This window comes from Podarcis erhardii (genome assembly GCF_964252035.2).
Source record: "Podarcis erhardii genome assembly, chromosome: 3".
In the NCBI taxonomy this organism is placed as follows: domain Eukaryota; kingdom Metazoa; phylum Chordata; class Lepidosauria; order Squamata; family Lacertidae; genus Podarcis; species Podarcis erhardii.
The window spans coordinates 124,324,202-124,344,967 of record NC_138507.1 but is presented as its reverse complement, the minus strand read 5'-3'; the positions used below and the strand labels follow the sequence as shown (position 1 = coordinate 124,344,967).

The window sequence follows — 20,766 nt, the reverse complement described above, 5'->3', positions numbered from 1 at the left end:
CAAGATCAAATGACCCACCAGCAGTTCTTCGTAGGACCTGGTGCCCCCTCCTCAGCTCTCTCGATTTATGCAATCTCTTCTCCAGCCCGGCAGGACAGAGCTCCTTCCCTCCCCCCTTGCTGTGGGTCACCCTTGGGGGAACCGGTCCTGAGTGTTGCTGCAGCTGCAGAAGAGACCCCCCCCCCCCGCATTGCTCCATCCTTGCTGCTTTGGGCTCCCTCTTCTGCAACCCCCACAGCCTCCTGTGCTTCTCCCTCTACTGTGCTTGCAGTGTCAGCTTATGACTCAGGTTTGACTCTATGAAGCCACGAAGCCGACTGGCCCTGACTGTTAGCCTAATCTGCTTTACAGGGATTAATTGAGGGGGAGACCCATGCATGCCACCCAGAGCTCAGATTATGAATGCAAGAGATCAATAAAATATCTGGGGCAGGCCAGCCCTTTCCATCCTGCCCCCTCACCCTACCCACACAGGTGGGGCTTCCACACAGAGGCCACTGGTCCAAGCATTTTATTCATCGGCCTTTGCAAAGAGGCAATGCGGGCAAGTCTCTCTCTCTCCCCAGATCCAGGCCCAGCCAGGACACACAGGCCGGCCCGGGCACAGCAGAGAACCGGCTTTGGCTGCCCAGCCCCTCCGGACCTTTCAGAGAAGCAGCACGCTTCTTCCTCGCTGAGTCGGGGGGGGGGGGTGATTTTGGTCCACGGCTTGATGAAGGTCCCCAGAAAAGATGGGCAGACACGGCTTGTCGCTTGCAGCTCACACGATCCCATCGTAGCCGTGCACACCGCACTTCCGTCCGGCCACCTGACACCCGTAGGTGATTGCCTCGGCCAGGGGTCTCCCTGGAGGGGGGGGGGAGACAGAGAGGGGTCAGTTGAGCTCCGAGGCAGAGAGGTGCCCTGGGGTTCAGGCAACAAGAACTCTCCCCGACAAGACCCCTCTCCCCAGGCTCCAGGGCTACTCTTTATTAGGGGCGGGCAGAATTCAGGGCGTGCGAGATTTACCGTATTTTTCGCTATATAAGACTCACTTTTTCCCTCCTAAAAAGTAAGGGGAAATGTGTGTTCATCTTATGGAGCGAATGCAGGCTGCGCAGCTATCCCAGAAGCCAGAACAGCAAGAGGGATCGCTGCTTTTGCTGCGCAGAGATCCCTCTTGCGGTTCTGACTTCGCCCCTTCCATTGCTCCTCCCGCTTTGCTGAAAGAATATTTTTTTTCTTGTTCTCCTCTAAAACTAGGTGCGTCTTACGGTCGGGTGTGTCTTATAGAGCGAAAAATATGGTGCTTGTTTTTCTGCTAAGAAGCCAAAGATCCACCAAGCGCAGAATTGTGGTTGGAGGAGGGAGGGGTCAGAGCACAGAATGAAGAGACATGCTCTGTCCATGCTCAGCTGCCCCAGGAATTTGGGCTACCAGAACTGAACTCACAGTCCGAGAATCATAGAATTAAAGAGTTGAAATAGTCCCCTAAGGTTCCTCTAGTTGTTCCTGCTGCAATGCTGGAACCATAGCTAAAGAAATTCTGTCTGGCAGCCACCGCCTCCACTGTTGAAAAACCTCTCATGAAGGAGGGGGCACCACCTTCAGACGTCTCCACCCCACCATTAAATGGCTCTAACAGCCAGAAAGTTCTTCCTAAAGTTTAGCTGGAGTCTCCTTTCCCGTCATTTGAATCCATTGGTTCAGTTCTCTGGAGCCACAGAAAACAAGCTTGCTCCATGGTTCAGCCCTTCAGATAGTTGAAGATGGCTCTCCTGTCTCCTCTCAGTCTCCTCATTTCCAGGCTAAACATTCCCAGTTCCTTCCACCGTTCCTCATCAGGCTCGGTTTCCAGACCCTTGATCCTCTTGGTCGCCCTCCTCTGCCCACCTCCCAGCTTGTCAATATCCAATATAAATTGTGGTGCCCAGAACTGGACACGATATTCCAGAATCGAGTGGGACTCTGATTTCCCTTGACTTGGACCCTCGACTTCTGCAGATGCAGCCTGGAACAGCGCTGCTCCTTTTTGCTGCTGTATCACCCTCTGGGCTCGGGTTCAGCTTGAGGTCCACCAAGACCCCCCCAGATCCTTTCCCCAGGGGCTTTCCTTGTGCAGAGGTGCAGTGCAAAGGGACGGATCTGCACCCGTGGCTCTAAGGCCAGGGGCCCCGGGGCCCCGATTCTGGGTTCTGCTGGGCTCATCCCGCGGGGCAGCAGACCAGCCCCCACCTCCGCCCCCTCACCCCACCTGCCCCACCCGACTTACTCCTTTCTTGTCACTTGAAGCCATGGGTTCGAGTCCTACCCTCCAGAGCAGGAGAAAACAAATTTGCTCCCTCTTCCATGCAACAGCCCTTGAGATATTTGAAGATGGCTTCATATCTCCTCTCAGTCTCCTCTTTTCTAGGCTCCTTCCACCGTTCCTCATCAGGCTTGGTTTCCAGACCCTCCATCATCTTGGTCCCCCTCCTCTGCCCACCTCCCAGCTTGCCAACATCCTTCTTAAACAGTGGCACCCAGAACTGGGCACAGGACTCTGACCAAGGCAGAATAGTGGTACTACCACTGGTGCCAACTCCAGGGGGCCCTGGGCACCTACGATTGTTTTGTGGGTCCTCAGCGCCCGCACTGCAGGGCCTCCGACACGACTTCTGGGGCCCTGCAAGGAACTGGAAGTTATGTCTGAGGCCTTGTGGGGCCTTGGAAGCCTTCTGGGGCTCCCAAGCGCTGCAACATGAAGTCACGATCTCACGTTATGTTGCACATGTCGCTGGGCACCCATAATCTGGGGTCCAAGTTGGCGCCACTGGGTACTATGAATTCCCTTGATCTGGGCACTAGACCTGCTGGTGCAGCTGAGAATAGCATTCACTTTTCTTGCTGCTGCATCACACGGTTCATAGAATCACAGAAAGCAAAGCAAAGCAAGAGACTTGTAAGAAAGCAAAGAAAAGCTCAAAGCAAAATTCATAAGAAACAAAAGCAAAGCAAAGCAGAGACTCATTTTCTCCCCCCAACTCCAGTCCTGGTCCCCCCCCCCCAAAAAAAACCCTTTCTTCTTTGCAGAGCCTAATTTTGAAGCAAGTTTGGGCAAGCTTTTTTGTTGCTCCTATAGTTAAAACTGACAGACAGTCCGAAGAGCGTGGCGATCTACTGCAGACCCTGGAGATCTCTCCGTAGATCCCATGTCTGATGAGCAGGTTGCAGAACAGATCACAAAGGGGAGATATGGACATGTGGGCGACAGGGAGGAGCAGAGAAGCCCCCGCGACTCACCCCTGCTGAGGGCCAGGATCACGGCCGCGTTGAAGGTGTCCCCAGCACCCAAGGTGTCCACCACCACCTCGGGGGAGAAGGCGTCCGAGTGGACCAGCACCCCGTCCGGTCCCATGGCGTCAGCCCCCTCCTCAGCCCAGGCACAGACCAGGGTGGCTCTGGGGGGGGGGGAGAAAGACGAAGGAGCCTTTAGCCTTGGGACAGAGACCCCACAGGTGCCTGGGTGGGGAGGCCCAGGGGGCAGACGGAAAATGGGGGCACCCCCAAAACACCCTCCCCACCTCCAAAAGTCCTGGTTCTTTCTCCCCAGGGAGCTGGGCTCAACAGGGCCTGTTTGGTTCAACCCAGGGAGGGGGAACCTGGGGGGGGGGGTCCGCCAAGTCCCAGCAGCCAGGATGATGAAGTCCCATCCTGCAGACCAGCTTCACAGGTAATTTCAGCAAGTAGAATTGCATAATAATAATAATAATAATAATAATAATAATAATAATAATATCCACCCTTTACCCTAAGGTTCCAGGGCAGGTTGCAGCGTTGAAAAACATATTAAGCACTACGTAAAACAACTTACAACCACTTTAAATAAGGTGGCTCTGAAAAAACAGAAACCCCAAGTGTCAGAAGTTGCTTTGTATTTTTTTTTTTAAATGTAACTCATTTTTAATGTTTGCTCTAATAATAATAATAATAATAATAATAATAATAATAATAATAATAATTTATTTATTTATACCCCTCCCATCTGGCTGGGTTTCCCCAGCCACTCTGGGTGGCCTCCAACAAAATATTAAAATACAATAGTCTGCCAAACATTAAAAGCTTCCCTGAACAGGGCTGCCTTCAGATGTCTCCTAAAAGTCTGGTAGTTGTTTTGTCCTTGGACATCTGGTGGGAGGGCGGGGGCCACCACCGAGAAGGCCCTTGCCTGGTTCCCTGTGTCTTACGGATATTTTATGGATATGGATATTTTAAATGAACATTTTAAGATCATCTTTTTGCAAACGGCTTGGGAGCCTTCAAGGTTTAGGGCAAGTGGCGTAGATACATTTTGTTAAATAAAAACATTCTGTAAAGAAAAGATGGAGGGAAGAATAAGGAGCAGTTCTGGAGCGTTGCGTAGAACTGTAGAATTGGGAGGGACCATGAGGGTCATCTAGTCCAACCCCTGCAAGGCGGGAATCCATTTGCCCAACATGGGGTTTGACCCCACGGCCCTGGGGTGAAGAGCCTCATGTTCTAGCGACTCCCCTAAGTTCTGTGGCATTTCCCACAGAGCACCGAAGGGCCAGTGGCCATTAAATCTAGATGCTGGAGTTGGCACGAGTTCCCCTCCCATGCCAGAGGGTGGGCAGGGGGGCTGAGGGGCACCCCAGAGGCAATCCAGCCTGCCCCCTTCTCCTTGGGTGGTCTCCACCTACCCCAGCTTCATGTATCTGCGGAGCCCCTTGACAGCTTCGGCGGCCGAGTAGAAGCCCCTTGCCTTGGCCACGTCCTTGCTGACAAAGACCTGGAGGGGGGGGAGAGAAGCCAGAGTCACCTTCTCCTCTTGGTCTCTCTCTCAGAACACTAGAATTCCCAGGCACCCAAGGGAGATGAATGTTGGAAGATGCAGAAAGGACTCATTCCTGCAGCACAGTGTTAGACTGTGGAACTCCCTCCCACAAGATGGCCACCTACCAGGACGGCTTTAAAAGAGGATTGGCTAAACTTATGGGGGAGAAAGGGGCTCTCAGTGGCCACTTGCCAGGATGCAGAGATGCTTCTGAATGCCAGGGGCAGCAAGGGAGAGGGTTGCTCTGGTGCTCAGATCCTGCTTGTGGCTTTCCCGTAATGGGGATTTGGTCAGCCACGGTGAGAACAGGAGGCTGGACTAGGTGGGATCCCCACTGACCAGCAGCTAGGCTTGTCAGGCAGAGCCTCCAGTTCCAGAGGCAGTCTAGACTCCTGGGGTCTTAGGGGTATTTGGCCACTGTGAGGCGAACAGGATGCTGGTCCAGCAGAGCTCATTTCATGTTCTGAGGTCAGTCCTCCACCCCCAGGGCAGCACTGCCTTCCTGCTGCTCAGCCCAGGCAGGGCTTCACAAGCAGAACTTAGAATCGTAGAGCGGGAGAGTTGGAAGGGACCCCCAGGGGTCATCCAGCCCTGTTGTGGTTCTGGACAGTTGAGAGTTAACACTCCCAGGAGGCGTTCTTATTAACTGGGCGCACTGCCCATATAATCCGGGCATTTTCCTGTGGGCTGAGCTCTCTCTGAGTGCAGAGTGTCTGAGAATGTGAGCGAGATAGTTTTGGTTTTGTTAGAGGCAGAAAGCTGCAAGCATGCAGCTAGATTTTGTAGGTTTTCTTTTCTGTTTTGTTATCCTTCTAAATAAAGAGTGTTAGATTAGAAGCACTGGTGTCGAGTTATTGTAGACACCCCACAGACACAGACAAAGCCACAGTTCCTGCATGACCCACTGGCATAGCTGTCAACTTACAGATTTGAAAATAAGGGACCAGCAGCCTCAAAAATAAGGGGTCAGCAGCCAAAATAAGGGATTTTCCAAGGGGCACAGGTATGTTCGACTTCTGAGCCCCTCCGAGCCAAAGGCAGAAAGCCCAGCCAGCAGCCAAACGAAGCCTCAAGCGGTGGTTCCCACAGTGCAGCAACCTGGCAAAGGGGACGCAGCAAGGAAAACCACCGTCACCTCTCCGCTGGGAAGCGCTGAGCAAAGACGAGTCCCCAGGCAACGCGGCTGATGTAACTGGCACAAGGCAGGCAAGCTCCACCCCCCAGGCGTTCTTAGACTCCTTATTGGGTGAGCAACGCAGCCAAGCAACCCAGTTGGGGGGAGAGGAGCTGCTTCCTTTGAAATCCGGGAAATTTAAGGGACATCATCAATAAGGGACAGCAGTGGGACACAGCGCTGGCATAAGGGACTTTCCCGCCAAATAAGGGACGGTTGACAGCTATGCCCACTGGGTCAAAGGATTTACGACCTACAAACTTTAACAAGCCCAATCCCTGGCCATGCAGGAACCACAACTGAAGACTCCCTGCCAGATGTCCACCCATCTTATAAATCTCCAAGGGAGTCCATTCCATGTAACGAGGACGTCCTGAGTATGGAGGAGCCTGGCCCCCCCAGGACCACCGGGCGAGGAGGGCTGCCTGGTCCAGCCTGTGGCTCTTCGGAGCAGCGCAAAGCCTCTTCCGCAGCCAAAGGCCTCTTCCGTGCGAGTCGGAAGCAGCAGCTGCTGTGCTCAGAGGCTTTTGCCCTTGCGCAGAGGAGGCTCTTGGGCAAAGGACCTGGGCAACATTGGGCAGTGCCAGGGAGGTGCCGCCAAGCCGTGACCCTGAATAGGGGCTCGTGCTACAAAGTCAGGGGGCTGTTTGTGGTCTGTGTGTGTGGTTTGGGAGCTGCACGACCAGGGAAAAACCAATGCTGTCCAGGGTTGTCAAGACTGCGGAGGGAATAATTGGGTGCACTCTTCCCACCTTGGATCAAATCTACGCTTCCAGGTGCCATAAGAAAGCTGCAGAGATAGTGCGGGATGGTGCGCACCCCGGAAACGATCTCTTTCAGCTTCTGCCTTCTGGAAGAAGGTTCAGGGTTATAAAGACCAGGACTAGCCACCTGAGAAACAGTTTCTATCCAAATGCAATTTTGGTTTTAAACGCAGTGTAAGGTAGTCTCTCTATAAGGGACGTGGGTGCCGCTGTGGGTTAAACCACAGAGCCTAGGACTTGCCAATCAGAAGGTTGGCAGTTCGAATCCCCGTGACGGGGTGAACTCCCGTTGCCCGGTCCCTGCTCCTGCCAACCTAGCAGTTCAAAAGCACATCAAAGTGCAAGTAGATAAACAGGTACCGCTTTGGAGGGAAGGTAAACGGCGTTTCCATGCGCTGCTCTGGTTCGCCAGAAGCGGCTTAGTCATGCTGGACACATGACCTGGAAGCTGTACGCCGGCTCCCTCGGCCAGTAAAGCGAGATGAGCACCACAACCCCAGAGTCGGTCACAACTGGACCTAATGGTCAGGGGTCCCTTTACCTTTACTCTTTAAGGTAGTCTCTATGTGAGTATATTATGGGGTATCAGAGTTTTTAGGGGGCTAACCAGGTTGGGATAGCTGGGATAGCAGGGTTGTTGGTTTCTGAATGTCTTATGTAGATTTTTCAGTTTCATTGTTCTGTATGGGACAATGACAATAAAGATTATCGTATCGTATCGTTTCTGCCCCATCATCCTGGCTTCCCCCCCAGGCAGAGGCTTTCCTACCACGTCTCCGTAGCCGAAGAGCTGGTATATCTCTGGCCGTGTCTTCTCCACTTCCACGGACATGGTCACTCGGTCGGACGGTGGGCAGGTCCTGTTATACTCCTCCACGCGCTGGATCATCTTCACCTGCTCAGAGGCATTCCTGCCCTGGGGGAGGGAGAAGGTGGGTCTCAGAGGGAGACAGGAGCTCACCCTGGCATCCCAGGGAGCGTCCGTGGCCAGGACAGCTGCACCCACAGCCAGAAGGTGGCCGCAACAGTCCTGGCATTCATGCTCTGCTGAGCTCTAGACTACTGCAATGCCCTCCCCGTGGGGCTGCCCATGAAGACTGCCTGGAAATGCCACCCCTCTGGGCACCAGAGGGTGAATGGCCAACAGCTGGCATCCTCAAGGGCAGTGACATATAGGCAGTGGCTCCCAAACTTTTCTGGGCCCCTGCCCCCTTGGTTCCATAAAGTCACTCCCAGCAACCCCTACCCTATAAAAAGCATTATTCAGCCATTACAGAGGAGAAAAAACCCAATAAAATTCAAAACGGGAATGATTGCACATTTATTCAAAATCCAATTTAAAACTATGTTGTTGAATTAACTCCAACAAAACTGATAAACTTGATCCAGTGATGCCAGTGAAGTCTGACAGGTCATGGATAGCTCCAGCACCATGAAGCCCCTCCTTGACTCTTAGTGCCCCCCTCCCGGTAACCCCACGACTCTAAGATCCAGTAACAAGAGACTTTAAAGGGGGCCATCCCTGAACCAAGGCCCTGCAAATGCGACATGAAGCCCCCTTCACAAAGAGGTTTGGCCCTGTCACCTGCGGAGCGAGCCGTCTTGTTTTCAAAACCATTGCATGTGTTTACTGGCTCACAATAAGTCTTGTTCCCAAGGGCTGTTTCTGTGTGCGAATGGCCAGTGTTGAGAACTTATCAATGGCCACCTATAATAATCATAATAATTTATTATTTATACCCTGCCCATCTGACTGGGCTTCCCCAGCCACTCTGGGCAGCTTCCAACAGAGTATTAAAATGCAATGGTCTGTTAAACATTAAAAGCTTCTCTAAACAGGGCTGCCTTCAGATGTCTTCTAAAAGTCTGGTAGTTGTTGTTCTCTTTGACATCTGATGGGAGGGTGTTCCACAGGGCGGGTGCCACCACCGAGAAGGCCCTCTGCCTGGTTCCCTGTAACTTGGCTTCTTTCAGTGAGGGAACCACCAGAAGGCCCACAGAGCTGGACCCAGGTGTCCGGGGTGGAGACGCTCCTTCAGGTCTACTAAAAGTCTGGTAGTTGTTCTTCTCTTTGACATCTGATGGGAGGGTGTTCCACAGGGCGGGAGCCACCACCGAGAAGGCCCTCTGCCTGGTTCCCTGTAACTTGGCTTCTTTCAGTGAGGGAACCGCCAGAAGGCCCTCAGAGCTGGACCCAGGTGTCCAGGGTGGAGACGCTCCTTCAGGGATACTGGGCCGTTTAGGGCTTTAAAGGTCAGCACCAGCACTTTGAATTGTGCTCGGAAACGTTCTGGGAGCCAATGTAGGTCTTTCACCTATACATTTCCGTCTTCATTTCCTGCTGATGGCAGCCCCTCCTGGCACCTGCATCCCTGCCACTCAGGAAGACCCTTCTTCCCTCTCGCTCCCCCCATCTCCCCAGCAATGGCTTCCTTCACTCACCTCCCAGTGGATCCACTTGTACTGAGACAGGTTGACCTGCTCAAAGTCAGCAGCTGTCACGTCTGGCAGGTTGCTAGTTGGGGGTAGCGGGGAGAAGGTGGAAGGGTGGGATGGGGGGGGGGGTTTACAAAGGTCTATGAGATGCAATGCCTTCACAGCCTCCTCTCCCACCCGAGATTATTCATTTGAACAAATTGATTAAAAAGCACAAAGGAAGGTGTTGTTGTCTTGGCCTCCCACCGTAGCACAAGCCAGGCCCAACTGGTGGGGTCCATGCAGCCAGACGCCCTCTCCCTATGGGCCCCCCAGGTGCCCCACAAAGTATGTGAGGAGGGGGCATCAAGGCAATAGTCAGCCCCTCCTATCTGACCCCAGGGTCCTATCAAGAAGCCCACTGCCTCAAAAGCATGGAGGGTCCAGCTGTGTCTCAGATGCAAGGCTGATCTTGCAATGAGGTATGTCCACTTTGATCCCCTTCTATGTACAGTAGTGCCTTGGTTCCCAAACACCGAAAACCCGGAAGTAAGTGTTCTGGCTTTCAAATGTTTTTTGGAAGCCGAACGTCTGATACGGTTGTCGGCTATTGTTTCCGGGGTGCCTGCACCAATCAGAAGCTACGCCTTGGTTTTTTAACATTTCGGAAGTCAACCAGAGTTCCAGAACGGATTGAGTTTGGTGCTTTTGTTTTTGCTATTTATTTTGTGTTTTTGTTTTTCAGGTTTTTCCGGTTAATTTGTTTTTGTGACTGTGTGGAACCCAGTTCAGCTACTGATTGATTGGTTGTATGACTGCAGAAATGGATAAAAGCAAGCAGTGACTATCATCAGTGCAGGTGAGGGGGGAAAAATACCGTATTTTTCGCTCTATAGGACGCACCGGACGATAAGACGCACCTAGTTTGGGGGGGAGGAAACAAGAAGAAAAAAATTCTGAACCCCAGAAGCCAGAACAGCAAGAGGGATCTGGCTTCTGGGATAGCCTCTTGCTGTGCTGGCTTCAGGGACAGCCTGTGAAGTCCCTGCAGGGCAGCGGGGTGAAGGCACTCCGCTGCCCCGTGGAGGCTTTGCGCAGCTAACCCCAAGCTAGAACAGCGAGACGGAGCGCTGCGCAGCGTTCTGTCTCCCTGTTCTGGCTTTGGGCTTAGCCGCGCAGACTGCATTCACTCCATAAGACACACACACATTTTCCCTTACTTTTTAGAAGGGGAAAAGTGTGTCCTATAGAGTGAAAAATACGGTAATTTTAATTTTTATAATCTACAATACTGTCTTATTTATTTTATAGTACAGTGCATTGATTATTGCTTTCATTTTATGGATCAGTGGTCTTGTTAGATAGCAAAATTCATGTTAAAATTGCTGTTTTAGCGGTTGTTTTTAAAAGTCTGGAACGGATTAATCAGTTTTGCATTATGTTCTATGGGAAAGTGTGCCTTGGTTTTGGAACGCTTTGGTTTTGGAACGGACTTCCGGAATGGATTAAGTTTGAGAACCAAGGTACCACTGTATGCTGGGACCCTTCCAAGGTGCTGGCTTCCATCTGCACAGCCCCAAAGAGCCGGACTCAACATTATTCAGGGGTTGCCTCTGAGCCTGCGGTTCCTGTATTGCGGGGGGTGAGTCGGATGGCCCTTCAAACACAACAGTTCTACCATTGTGGCCTAAACCCTCACATTTGGACAACCAGAAGAAGCATTAGCATAAGAACATAATAAAAGCCTGCAGGATCAGGCCAGGGGCCCATCTAGTCCGGGATCCCGTTCTGACAGTGGCTGACCGGACCCCTGCGGGAAACCGGCAAGCAGGATTCGAACGCAGAAGCAACACTCTCCCCGCCTACAGTTCCCAGCACCTGGTCTTCAGAAGCATCCCTGCCTCCTCCATGAATTTGAGGTGAGCAAGGAGGGCTATGAGCACACCACACAGGTGGACCAAAGAGCAGGGAGGAGATGGGAGGGAGATGGAAGAAGGGAGAGAGACGTTCTTCTTCCTCTCCTGTAGAGGCAGTGATGGCCACCAACTTCAAAAGGGGAGCCAGACCAAGAACGTGAAGGTCAAGAGCTACAAGTGACTGCAGATTCACAGAACTGTCCAGTTGGAAGGGACCTCCAGGGTTCATCTAGTCCAACCCCCTGCAATACAGGAATTACAGCTCAAGGATCCCCCGACAAGCACCTTGGGAGGGAGTCTGTTCTGCTTTCATACGACTCTTACCATCAGAAAATTCTCCCTGCCACAAAATCCCAGCAGGAAAGGACTGTGTGTCCCCCCCCCGCAGCCCTCCCTCCCAGTAGGCTTCCTCTTGGGGGATCCGGGAGGTCCCTGGAGGAGGACTTTCCTTGGGCCTGATCCGGCTGCAGCAGCCAGACACTTCCCACATTCTGAACTCTTTGCTGCATGAGTCCCCTGCACTGAAAACTGGGGGGGGGGGCGCTGTGGGTGGAGAGGCACCTACTGCAAAGGGTTAACGCTTGGCTCTAAGCCCCCTGACCTCTAGCCTCAAAGAGGAACCTTCTCAATGATTAACAGAGCAGTGGATCCTGCCCCCTTAGCAAAGGCCAGCCAGAACCCCATCGGGGCTCAGCTGCCATTTCTCCCCCTGGCTGAGAGGGGCCAAGGATCAAGTCCAGCGGATGTCTCCATCTGGGGAGGGGGTGCCAGGGGGATGAAGGAGGGACCCCTCCCCAGCCCTCTTCTCTCCCCAACACAGGCCCTGCCCCTCCCAACACCAGACCCTGCTTTCCAAAAAGCAAGGGGAGGGAACACCCCCCCCCCGCCTTCCTCTGTCCCCACCTGCCCCTAAGAGCCCCCATTTGCTCCCCCCTCCAGACCAGGCAATGACCAGGAAGGCGGATCAGGAACGGATTGAGGGAGATGATTGGCTGCTGCATCTGGGCTGAATTATCCGGTGAATCTGCCAAGAATTATTGGGCATGCATGGCGGTGCTTTCCCCTCTTCTCCCACTGGGTGGCGCCACTCAGGGAATGCGGGGGGGGGGCATTTCAACTCCAATTCAGGCCATAAAGGTAAAGGGTAAAGGGACCCCTGACCATTAGGTCCAGTCGTGACCGACTCTGGGGTTGTGGTGCTCATCTCGCTTTACTGGCCAAGGGAGCCGGCATACAGCTTCCGGGTCATGTGGCCAGCAGGACTAAGCCGCTTCTGGCGAACCAGAGCAGCGCATGGAAACGCCATTTACCTTCCCGCCGGAGTGGTACCTATTTATCTACTTGCACTCTGACGTGCTTTCGAACTGCTAGGTTGGCAGGAGCTGGGACCGAGCAACGGGAGCTCACCCCGTTGCGGGGATTCGAACCGCCGACCTTCTGATCAGCAAGTCCTAGGCTCTGTGGCTTAACCCACAGCGCCACCCGCGTCCCTATATTTCAGGCCATAGCTGTCAACTTTTTCCCTTTTCTTGCGAGGAATCCTATTCAGAATAAGGGAATTTCCCTTAAAAGAAGGGAAACGTTGACAGCTATGGTTCAGGCTTCTCAAGCAAACCGCTACCCTCTGAACTGGGCCGTAAGCCGGAGGTTGCAGACAAGCCTCAGGCCGCTTGGCCACAGGTGTGGCTGAAGGGATCGGAATTAAATGAAGTTCCATTTATGAACACTTTGATGTGTATTTTTTGGGGGGTGTAAAGGGGGACAGGGGAGGGTTTTAGACCATTTTATTTACTTTTCCTTTGTCCAGTTTTCCTGTTGTTATTCTGTCTCTCACAGCTACAATAAACCTACCATTAAAATTATGTACTGGTCATTTCCTCGTCAGAGGGCAAACGGGCAAATTTAGCAGGGGGTCAAATACTCCCCCCCCCACTGTAATTGGTTCATTTTTCAAAAGTAGTTTTAAAATAAATAAAGTCAGTGAGAGCGAACCTGGACGTCTTGGCAGCTCAGCCGCCGACTTCCTCAGAGGCCTCTCGGCCTCAGTGCTTCCAGTCTGTAAAATGGGAAGAGAGGATTTGAGCAAGGGGGCGGGGGCTGGGGGGGGGGGAGCTGGGCAGCTGGGCTTTGGGAACTGTGGGGCAAGCAGAAATTCAGCCACTGCAGCTTTGCACCTGAGCAGATCAGCTTGCAAAACTGAGCTTCTTTTGCTTGTGGTGTAACTGTTAAAAGCTCAAGAAAAAGGCTTGCTAGGGGGGAAGTGGAGGGAAGTAACCTTAGTACTATTAATGATCAAATGCACTTTGCACTTTAATAGTCCAAGATTAATGATTAATATTAGGAATAAGAAGGGGGAGGGGGCAGAAAGAGAGAAGGTAACATTGAGCTGCCCCTTTCCTCTCACGCACTCTTGACAATTTATTTCTCATTTACTGTATTTTTCCGTCTATAAGATGCCCCCCTGTATAAGATGCCCCTTATTTTGGGGGACTCAGATTTAAGAAAATGGGGGGAGATGCATCCGTGCATAAAACGCCCTCTAATTTTTGACATTATTTTTTAGGGGAAAAACCTAGTCTTATACATGGAAAAATACGGTACAGTCATACCTCGGATTACAGATGCTTCAGGCTGCGTTTCTTTGGGTTAGGTAAAGGTAAAGGGACCCCTGACCATTAGGTCCAGTTGTGACTGACTCTGGGGTTGCGGCGCTCATCTCGCTTTACTGGCCGAGGGAGCCGGCATACAGCTTCCGGGTCATGTGGCCAGCAGGACTAAGCCGCTTCTGGCGAACCAGAGCAGCGCACGGAAACGCCATTCACCTTCCTGCCGGAGCGGTACCTATTGATCTACTTGCACTGGTGTGCTTTCGAACTGCTAGGTTGGCAGGAGCAGGGACCGAGCAATGGGAGCTCACTCCGTCGCGGGGATTTGAACCGCTGACCTTCTGATCGGCAAGTCCTAGGCTCTGTGTTTAACCCACAGCGCCACCCGCCTGGAAGTACCGGAACGGGTTCCTTCCGGGTTTGGCCGGTCGCGCATGCGCAGAAGCGCTAAATCATGCTTTGCACATACGCAGAAACACTGAATCGCAAACCCGCGCATGCGCAGATGCACAGATGCGGATTGCGATCGCTGCAGGTTGCGAACATGCATCCCGCACGGATCACGTTCACAACCCGAATGTCCACTGCTGGATTATAAAAATGGCAGCCTCAAAGCGGTTTACAAAACTAAGCACCATACAAATCTTATCGAATTGATAAAAGGGTTGGGACGGTTTCTAGAAAAAGCTGAGTCAATGCCCACCCCCTGGGATGAGTGACAGCTTGCCTGCCCTGTGGCAGCCGGCCAGGTTCTTGTTTTGCTTATGCATTTCATCCCCCCCCTTCCCATTTTGTATCTTTATGCCCCGAACTGCCCTGAGGTCTTTGGGCAAAGGCTGCAATGCAAATTCAATAAATATTAGTTGGGAATAATAAATAGAGGGAGCCCTGTGGCGCCAACCAGTGGCAGGGTGGGGAGTTGGCGGGCGGGGGCAGCAGCTGCCCGCCTGGCCTTACATGTCATACAGAGTGACCGTCCGCGAGCCGTTGTGGCAGTTGACGAGACAGATGGCGCAGGGCATCTCCCCCCGGCTTTGCCTCACCAGGTGAGAGACATCCACGTTGTAGCGGCGGAAGTCGGAGAGGATGAATCTTGGGGGCAGCGGAGGGGAGAGAAAGAGGAGGTTAGAGGCTGTGGCCCAGGGGGGAGACCCCTCACCCTAAGCACCTCGCAGCGTGCAGGATGGTCCGGGTGCCCGTCGTGGAGTTGCTGATCACCATGGAGGTGGGCAGGGTGCACGCCGGGCGCGGCACCACGTGGGCGAGGTCCACCTCGTAGCGCTGGAAATCCTCACGGACGAAGCTGGGTGGGCAGAGAAGAGGAGCCCCCTTAGGGGTGGGGAGGGCGAGAGAGGATGGAGACCCCCTTCCTTGCCCTGACCTGTCCACAGTGATCCACGCGAAGGGCACCTCCAGGCTTGACTACTGTAACTCGCTCTATGTGGGGCTGCCCTTGAAGCTGACCCAGAAACTCCAGCGGGTGCAGAATGTCACGGTGAGGCTCCTTACAGGGTCCTTGCCACGGGATCGCATTCATCCAGTGCTTTACCAACTGCACTGGCTCCCCGTGGAGTACAGGGTCAGGTTTAAGGTGCTGGTTTTGACCTTCAAAGCCCTTCACGGCCTAGGACCCTTGTACCCACGGGACCGCCTCTCCTGGTACGCCCCACAGAGGACCTTAAATGACAACATTTTGGAGGTCCCAGGTCGCAAGGTGGTTAGATTGGTCTCAACTACGGCCAGGGCCTTTTCAGCACTGGCCCCGATTTGGTGGACCGCTCTGTCACAAGAGACCAGGGCCCTGCAGGACTTGACATCTTTCCGCAGGACCCGCAAGACAGAGCTCTTCCACCTGGCCTTTGGTTTGGACTCAGTCTGACCCTTATGTTTCCCTCCCCTTATGGTCTTGATTTATGGGCTACTATTAAATTGAGGCAGCATTTTAAATTGCATTTTAACCTGTATTTTAAATCCCCCCCCCTCTTTTTTTCTCCCTATTATGTTTTTACTGTGATTTTATTGGTGTTAGCCGCCCTGAGCCTGGCTCTGGCCGGGGAGGGCGGGGTATAAATAAAATTTATTATTATTATTTATTATTAAGGACGCTCCTCTCCCACTGCTTGGGAACAGGAGTTGGTGCCTGGACTTGCAGGGGTCAGCAAACGTTTTCAGCAGGGGGCCGGTCCACTGTCCCTCAGACCTTTTGGAGGGCCGGACTATATTTTTTGGGGGGGAAATGAACGAATTCCTATGTCCCACAAATAACTCAGAGATGCATTTTAAATAAAAGGACACATTCTAGTCATGTAAAACCACGCTGATTCCCGGACCATCTGTGGGCTGGATTTAGAAGGCAATTGGGCCGGATCCGGCCCCCAGGCCTTAGTTTGCCTACCCATGGCCTAGAGAGTGCTAGAAGCTGCAGGCGCCATTGGACCATGAAGGTATAGGTAAAGAGACCCCTGTCCGTGAGGTCCAGTCGTGGCCGACTCTGAGGTTGTGGCGCTCATCTCGCTTTACTGGCCGAGGGAGCCGGCGTACAGCTTCCGGGTCATGTGGCCAGCAGGACTAAGCCACTTCTGGCGAACCAGAGCAGCGCACGGAAACGCCGTTTACCTTCCTGCCGGAGTGGTACCTATTTATCTACTTGCACTTTGACATGCTTGCGAACTGCTAGGTTGGCAGGAGCAGGGACCGAGCAACGGGAGCTCACCCCGTCGCGGGGATTCGAACCGCCGACCTTCTGATCAGCAAGTCCTAGGCCCAGCACCACCCACATCCATGAAAGAGGCCCCAAATCCACCCTGAGCTCTGAGTACAAAATCTCTGCTGGAGAGCAGAAGGTGTCTCACAGAGAAGGTGTGAATTGGGTGAGGATTCCTGCAGGTACATGGGAGCAAAGCCTTTGTCTTGAGGGGAGCATGAGCTTCACCTTCCCATAAAACTCTGGGTCCAAGCAGGCAGCGACAGAGGGGTTTCTCAAGATCTGCAAGACCCAAATACTTACATTCAGCTTCTCAACGCAAGAGGTGTCTGGGCTTGTGATTCTTGGGTGATGTTCCACCCCTGGTAAGCAGCTGCCCTTTGCTCTTTAATCCAGCTGTGTGGTGGCTAAAGGAACTCTGCACATGCTCAGAAGGACCAGGGAAGGTGTGTGGGCCTTTATATTTCACATACTCAGTGCAGAGTCCCAGGACTCTTAATGAATCCTTTCTTAAACAAGACTGCCCTGACACATCTCATAGAATCACAAAATTGTAGAGCTGGAAGGGACCCAAGGGGACATCTAGTCCAACCCCCTGGAATAGGATGAGGCCTCCTTCTCCCAGGCTGATCCTCTCCCCATTTTGCAGATGGAGTCCTACCATTCAAACTGGTTCTCAGAGCTGAATTCAGCCGACTAACTTCTTAGGAAAATCCAGCCACTGCCTGGAAGAAAACTGCGGGCCCTGGAGCCCTCTGGGGGGTCTGTGCCTCTCCCTCACCCGCCCAGCACAGCACCAGGATCTGACCCTGCTCCTCAAAACCAGCAATAGATGGTGGGGTCAGAAATCAGCAATGGGGTTTTTTTCTGGCATGTTTTGATTTGAGAAACTTTCTGTCCCCCTGAATCTAAAGAGATCTGATTCCAGCATGTACAGCTGACACATATTTCGTAAAGAAAACTCACAAGTATGTAGTGTTAACTTCACATGCTGTAAAAAAAATCTCAGTACTATATAAGTATCTTAAAAGTACTTCTAATTGTCGAAAGTAGCTGAAATCGAAGGGGGTTTGGATGACCGTTGGGCGTCCCTTCCACTCTACAATTCTTTGGTTCTATGAAATGAAATTTGAGGCCAGGCAAGTGAAGAAAACAACCGAGGAAGCAGATAGAAACGCAGGCTGCCTTTTACTTGGGAGTAACCCTAATAAAATACAATTCGACTTACTTCCAAATAAACGTGCAGGGGGATAAACTATGCCGTTGGAAATTTTTTTATTGTGGATAAAGCTTTTGTGGCAAGAGCCCACTCTGTCTGATGCAGGTGTAGAAAAAATGGCAAGGTGTGAGGTCCGATTTGCATACATCAGGGATGTCCAACAGGTAGATAATAATAATAAAAAAATTATTTATACCCTGCCCATCTGGCTGGGCTTCCCCAGCCACTCTGGGTGGCTTCCAACAAAATATTAAAATACAGTAATGTATTGTATCTACTGGCAGGTATCTGTGGTAGATCGTGGGACCCCCCCCCCAAAAAAAGCTCTAGAATTTTGACTTCCCAAAAAAAGCTCAACAACTTTGGCAGATCACTGCCAGTTTTTAGTAGATCTCAGTCTGTTGAAAGTAGGACATGCTTGGGACACCTGAATGGAGTGGCCACATTTGACCTCAGGTAAACAGAGTGACCATTTACACAGAAGCAGTTGCTGCTAATGCAATCAGCCTTTCCTTGCCAAGCGAATGGAGCATCTCTGTTCATGCACAGAAGGGTTGTCTCCCCCTGAAGGCCCAGATGCAGTGGCAGGATGATTCTGCTGCTGGAAAGGGGCCAGTGCTGGGCTCAACATATTTACGCCACCTTTCTCTCCAGAGGACCTCAAGTTGTTCCCCACGGTTCTCCTTCCCCCCATTTCATCCTCATAACCAGTGCTTTTTATCTGGGGGGGGGGGGGCGCATACCACTAAATATTTTGTGGATCTAAGTTTGGCCTCATTAAGTGGCAGGATTTCAATATGAGCAGGAGAATGAGAGTACCCCTAATTTTTTTTTTTTTTAAGGAAAAAAGCACTGCTCATAACAGTGCGGTAGGTTAAGTTGGCTCAGGGTCACCCAGTGACCTTCATGCCTGAGTGGGAATTCGAACCCTGCTCTCCAAGGTCACGGTTTGATACTCTAATCCAGCGGCTCTCAACCTGGGGGTCCCCAGATGTTGGTGGACTACAACTCCCATCACTCCTGAGCTTTGGCCTTGCTAGCTAGGGATGATGGGAGTTGTAGTCCAACGACATCTGGGGACCCGCAGGTTGAAAAGCGCTGCTCTAACCACTACTCAACACTTGTCAGTCCTAGACATTGATACAGAATTGTCACAGACTGCCCTTCTTGAATTTCACTGCCATTTGACTCAGCACCTTATATTCTCTACTGTCATGGATGCTGAAATTCCTGCATTGCAGGGGGGTTGGACTAGATGACCCTGGGGGTCCCTTCTTTGACTCTGCCCTTCTGCCCCAACACCGGCCAGCTGCTGAGCCTTAAATGGCTTCACTTACTCATTAAAGTAAGACTTGGCTATTCATTTGTCATGCTACTTATTAATCTTAGAAGATAATGTATTACTAAAAGTAGGAAAAGGGCTCTGGGAAAAAATCTAGGAGTGGAAATTCCCCAGCCCTCCCCTCCCCTCTCGGAAAAGGCATCAGGGGTCAGGATGGGACCAGCACCCAAGTCCTGCCCATGCCAGACTGGCTTCCACCCTGGGGCCCCTGATTTCCCTGGAGGAGGAAGAGGATGGATGGATCCTGCAAGAAAAGGAGCCCATCACAGATTTGTGGCTCTGAAAGGGAGCCAGCGGGTTATCTAGTCTGACCCCAGTCCAAAGGACACCCGGCTGCCTCCTTTGCCAGGGTGCTGGGCAAAGGGCCCGTGGCCTCGCCCACCCTCCCCTGAAGGAGACCCACAAGGCTCCCCCCCCCCACCAGGACACTTACTCTGCGGCGTGGCCGGGCGCCAGGGAGCCCATGAAGGCGCAGGGGGCGCCCAGCAGGGCCAGGACGGTGCAGGTGTTGGAAGCGTTGCCCCCGCGCTGCCATCGCTGCGACAGGCACCTGCCAGCCAGGGAGGAAGGAAGAAAGGAAGGAAGGAAGGCCGTCTGTCCCGGGTGCAGTGCAGCGGGCGGGACTAGATGACCCCCGGGGGTCCCTTCCAACGGTGCTCGGAGGAAGGGAGCCAAGCCGGCAGCTCAGCCGGGACAGGCAAGCCGCGCGCCCACCGCCCGCCCGCCCGCCCGCCTCTGGCACCCGGCGCGTCTCCAGGCCGGGCGCCTTCCAGGTCCCGGGTGCCAAGGCAGAGCCAGGACATCTTTCCCCAGTGCCAGCTCGCTCCGAGACCAGGAGTGCCCAGGGCAGTGGTGCCATGCAGCGTGCATGGCCCTGGCACCCAAAGTGGTGGGTGCCCGGCCGCTTCGTGGGGCATTTGGTGGGTGCCCGGGCACCCTGGGAGGTGGCACCTCTGCCAGGGGGTACCTGGTGTCCGAGTCCTCGGTCGGGTATCTCTCCACCACGCTGATGATGTCGAGGCACACCAGCCCCACGCACAGCACCCGCTTCTCGCCCATGGGCGCCGCTGCTGCCAGCCCGGCCCGCTGCTCCGAGGCTCGGCTCTCCCAGCACAGGCAGGCAGCGCGCTCGGCAGCCATTGGCCGGCCCGCGCCCCGCCCCGATCCCGGGGCTCATGCAAATCCCTGCCTCCCTATTGGCCGGTCGGGGCAACGCCCCCTCCCTCGCCAGCCCCGCCCCAGGATGTGGGGCCGCCAATCAGGAGGATGGGGGAGCAAAGATGTACATTGGGAACAAAGGAGGGGATTCCTGCGTCCGGAGTCCTCTCACTAATTCTGCAAAACCGAGTTAGAGATGAGCTCGCAGTATCTCCAAATCTGGGAGGGTTGTGTACAGCTATGCACCAAATCCGTATACTTCAAGCCATGGTTTTCCCAGTAGTGATGTATGGAAGTGAGAGCTGGACCATCAAGAAGGCTGATCGCCAGAGAATTGATGCTTTCGAATTCTGGTGCTGGAGGAGACTCTTGAGAGTCCCATGGACTGCAAGAAGATCAAACCTCTCCATTCTGAAGGAAATCAGCCCTGAGTGCTCCCTGGAAGGACAGATCCTGAAGCTGAGGCTCCAAGACTTTGGCCACCTCATGAGAAGAGAAGACTCCCTGGAAAAGACCCTGATATTGGGAAAGATAGAGGGCCCAAGGAGAAGGGGACGACAGAGGACGAGATGGTGGGACAGTGTTCTTGAAGCTCCCAGCATGAGGGAGGCAGTGGAAGACAGGAGGGCCTGGTGTGCTCTGGTCCAGGGGTCAC

At 53.1% G+C, this 20,766-nt stretch overlaps 1 protein-coding gene across 4 annotated transcripts; it reads right to left on the bottom strand.

Moving 5' to 3' along the window:
* Nucleotides 1–495: 495 nt before the first annotated feature.
* KHK (ketohexokinase) lies at nt 496–20,092 on the bottom strand. 4 transcript variants are annotated; one of them, XM_081854966.1, is made up of 8 exons: nt 19,921–20,092; nt 19,387–19,503; nt 14,848–14,991; nt 9,194–9,266; nt 7,521–7,667; nt 4,680–4,768; nt 3,262–3,419; nt 496–846 (listed from the first exon to the last, which is right to left on the bottom strand). In XM_081854966.1, exons 1-8 carry the CDS (start codon nt 20,010–20,012, stop codon nt 761–763), a joined length of 906 nt encoding a protein of 301 aa, XP_081711092.1. In that variant the 5' UTR covers nt 20,013–20,092; the 3' UTR covers nt 496–760. The 4 variants fall into 4 exon arrangements, with proteins under 4 accessions (XP_081711092.1, XP_081711094.1, XP_081711093.1 ...); XM_081854968.1 differs by having other exon boundaries at nt 14,857–14,991; nt 19,921–20,091; XM_081854967.1 differs by lacking the exon at nt 14,848–14,991 and adding an exon at nt 14,646–14,780 and having other exon boundaries at nt 19,921–20,089.
* Between the last annotated feature and the right edge of the window lie 674 nt (nt 20,093–20,766).

Excerpts from the sequence above, each read along its gene's own strand:
- KHK (XM_081854966.1), bottom strand. The coding sequence starts at position 20,012 with ATGGGCGAGAAGCGGGTGCTGTGCGTGGGGCTGGTGTGCCTCGACATC. Across the intron at positions 4,769-7,520 it reads TCTTCGGCTACGGAGACGTG|GTCTTTGTCAGCAAGGACGT; the intron begins GTAGGAAAGCCT and ends CCCCCCCTCCAG. Across the intron at positions 3,420-4,679 it reads CGCAGATACATGAAGCTGGG|AGCCACCCTGGTCTGTGCCT; the intron begins GTAGGTGGAGAC and ends CCCCCCCCCCAG.